The sequence below is a fragment of the Monopterus albus genome, unplaced genomic scaffold, assembly GCF_001952655.1.
Source record: "Monopterus albus unplaced genomic scaffold, M_albus_1.0 scaffold75.1, whole genome shotgun sequence".
Classification (NCBI taxonomy): Eukaryota; Metazoa; Chordata; class Actinopteri; order Synbranchiformes; family Synbranchidae; genus Monopterus; species Monopterus albus.
The window spans coordinates 379,216-381,691 of NW_018127955.1; the positions used below are offsets into that span (position 1 = coordinate 379,216).

At 35.3% G+C, this 2,476-nt stretch overlaps 1 protein-coding gene across 1 annotated transcript in view; it reads left to right on the forward strand.

Annotated features, from left to right (window-relative positions):
* The first annotated feature begins 513 nt into the window (after nt 1-513).
* Nucleotides 514-2,476, forward strand: part of scarb2c (scavenger receptor class B, member 2c) — a 13,084-nt gene continuing 11,121 nt past the window's right edge. The window contains exon 1 of the mRNA XM_020606053.1: nt 514-717. Coding sequence (XP_020461709.1) covers nt 595-717 — 123 coding nt within the window. The 5' untranslated portion in view covers nt 514-594. The remainder of the gene's footprint in view (nt 718-2,476) is intronic.

The window sequence follows — 2,476 nt, forward strand, 5'->3', positions numbered from 1 at the left end:
TCCCCCCCGCCCCGCCCGTGACCCCGTTCAGGGATTAAGCGGTAGAAAATGAATGAATAAGTGATATGATTTGATGTAATTTTAGTGAAATACATTTACCCAATTCTTAATATCTTTTTGTTGCCTTGCACTCAGACAGACGCCCCAGTTCTGCAGCACTGTGGCAAAGCTGTAGAAATTGACCTCTTCCTAGGTTTATGGAAAACCAGTATGGTCCACCAAAAGATTAGCCCACACGTTTACTGTCATGTGATTGAAAACAAAGAGTCTTCATTTTCAAGATAGATACTTTCCCTGCATTTGAGCTTCAGCAATCAGCTAATATTAGAGCACAATAACAATCAGCTGATATTAGATCACCAGTTTGTATATAATATTTCAGCATACTATATTTGTAGAACTTATATCGGCTGTGTACATTATTGTGGTGTATTCGGTGTATTCGTCACGGCTTCATGTTCCAGCGGGCCGTCTGCGAAAACGGAAGTGTGTGATTGTGAAGTATTTCATTCCGGATGTGCGAGTCTTTGCTTGATCGTGCAAATTTCTTGGTCATCAAAACAAACAGCATACAGGTCTGTCTGCGGTGTCAATATGTTACTGAAATCATGTTGTATCTACAGTACCGGAGTTTTGTCTGTACTACTGTTGATCGTGGGCATTTCTTTAGTCCTCTCTAATGTGTTTCTGCATGTTGTGCAGTCGATGGTTGAAAAGGTAAGCATCTTTCTGAGGCTTACTAGCTAGCAAGCTAACTAGATATTTTGGTGCCAGTCAAGGCTAACTAGCTACTGTAGCTTGATTTGACAAATTAGCAAAGGCAGTGTGCCTCTGTTTCGTTAGTTCAATTGTGAAAATGTAGCTGGTCAGCTTTGCATCTTTTAAGATTACTTCTGAAGTTGAATGTTTTGCAACTGACTAACACCGAGGAATGTATGCTAGGCTATTTTAAAATACTTAACGCTACTCTCAAGTTTAGCCATGTCGAGCTATTTTTTCAGCTATTAAAGGGGTATAATACTTTAATAAAGCAAGTCCTCTCATTATTTTTCATTTAATTATTAGCTAGCTAATAAATCGTTTATAACACGCTAATGTACGCAGATAGTAAGACGTGTAAAAGTTTTTATTAAGTTAAAGTATTTGTCAACAATTATAATTTATCTGTTTTACTATGTTGTCATTCTGTGTGTGTGTGTGTGTGTGTGTGTGTGTGTGTGTGTGCGCGCGTGTATACATCAGGTTCCACACCCACAGCAACATGTGTTCTCCTTACCACTAAATTATATTTTGTTATGAACTATATATAAATCCTTCTTTACTGCTTATAAATGCTAACTAAGGGGACCTAAAGTAAAGGGTTTCTAGATTTTACATTATTTGTATGTCACTGGATGTATTATTCATTATCATTAATTGTTTGCATAGCTTTACATTTTAAGATCAGTATCACCTCCTATTGTGATGACACTTAACCTAAATTATGATTTCACCCCTTGCTTATGACTTATGACTCACTGTCCTACAATGTACAAAAGAAGAATGTTGTAATAAGCTGTATTTATAGAGCACCGAGAGCCAGCATAGAAAAATTTAATGACTGGCTGGAAGAAAATTACTCGTCAATAAATAATAAATTAATGTTCATATGTGGTGACTTCAATATAGATTTGTTAAATCCTAACAAGCACACAGGAACTGAGGAGTTTATTAACACATTATATAGATGCAGTTTATACCCAAACATTACAAAACCAAGTAGATTAACAACCCAGCATGCAACACTAATAGATAATATATTTACTAATGATATTGATAGCAAAATGTCAAGTGGATTACTTATAAATGATATTAGTGATCATCTACCTGTATTTTTGGTTTATGACTGTCAGTATAGAAAAGAAAGGCCAAAAACAAATCTTTTTTATAGGAGGGTGATGAATGAACATGCTGTAAGGAGGCTAAAAGAGGACTTTATGGGGCAAGACTGGGAAGCAGTTTACAAAGAGGAAGACTTAGACAAAGCATATGAGCAATTTTTAAATATATTCATGAAAGTATATGACAAGAACTGTCCTCGTAAGCAGTATAAAAACAAGAGGAATTACAGTGGGGAAACCGTGGATGAGTAAGGGATTACAGAATGCATGTAAAAAGAAGAATGCGTTATATAAGGAATTCATAAAGTACAGATCAAAGAAGGCGGAAGAAACATATAAGTCATATAAGAACAAATTAATTGAGATTTTGAGGAGATGTAAGAAACTATATTACTCTAAAGTATTAGAGGATAATAAAAATAACATGAAAGGTACTTGGAATATATTAAATAAATTGATTAGAAACAGTACCAGCAGGAGTAACTACCCTCAATATTTTATGGACAATGATACACCGGTCAACAGATTTGAGGATGTAGTTGAGAAGTTTAATAGGTTTTTTGGGTCCTGGTTTAGCAAGAAGCATTTGTACAGAT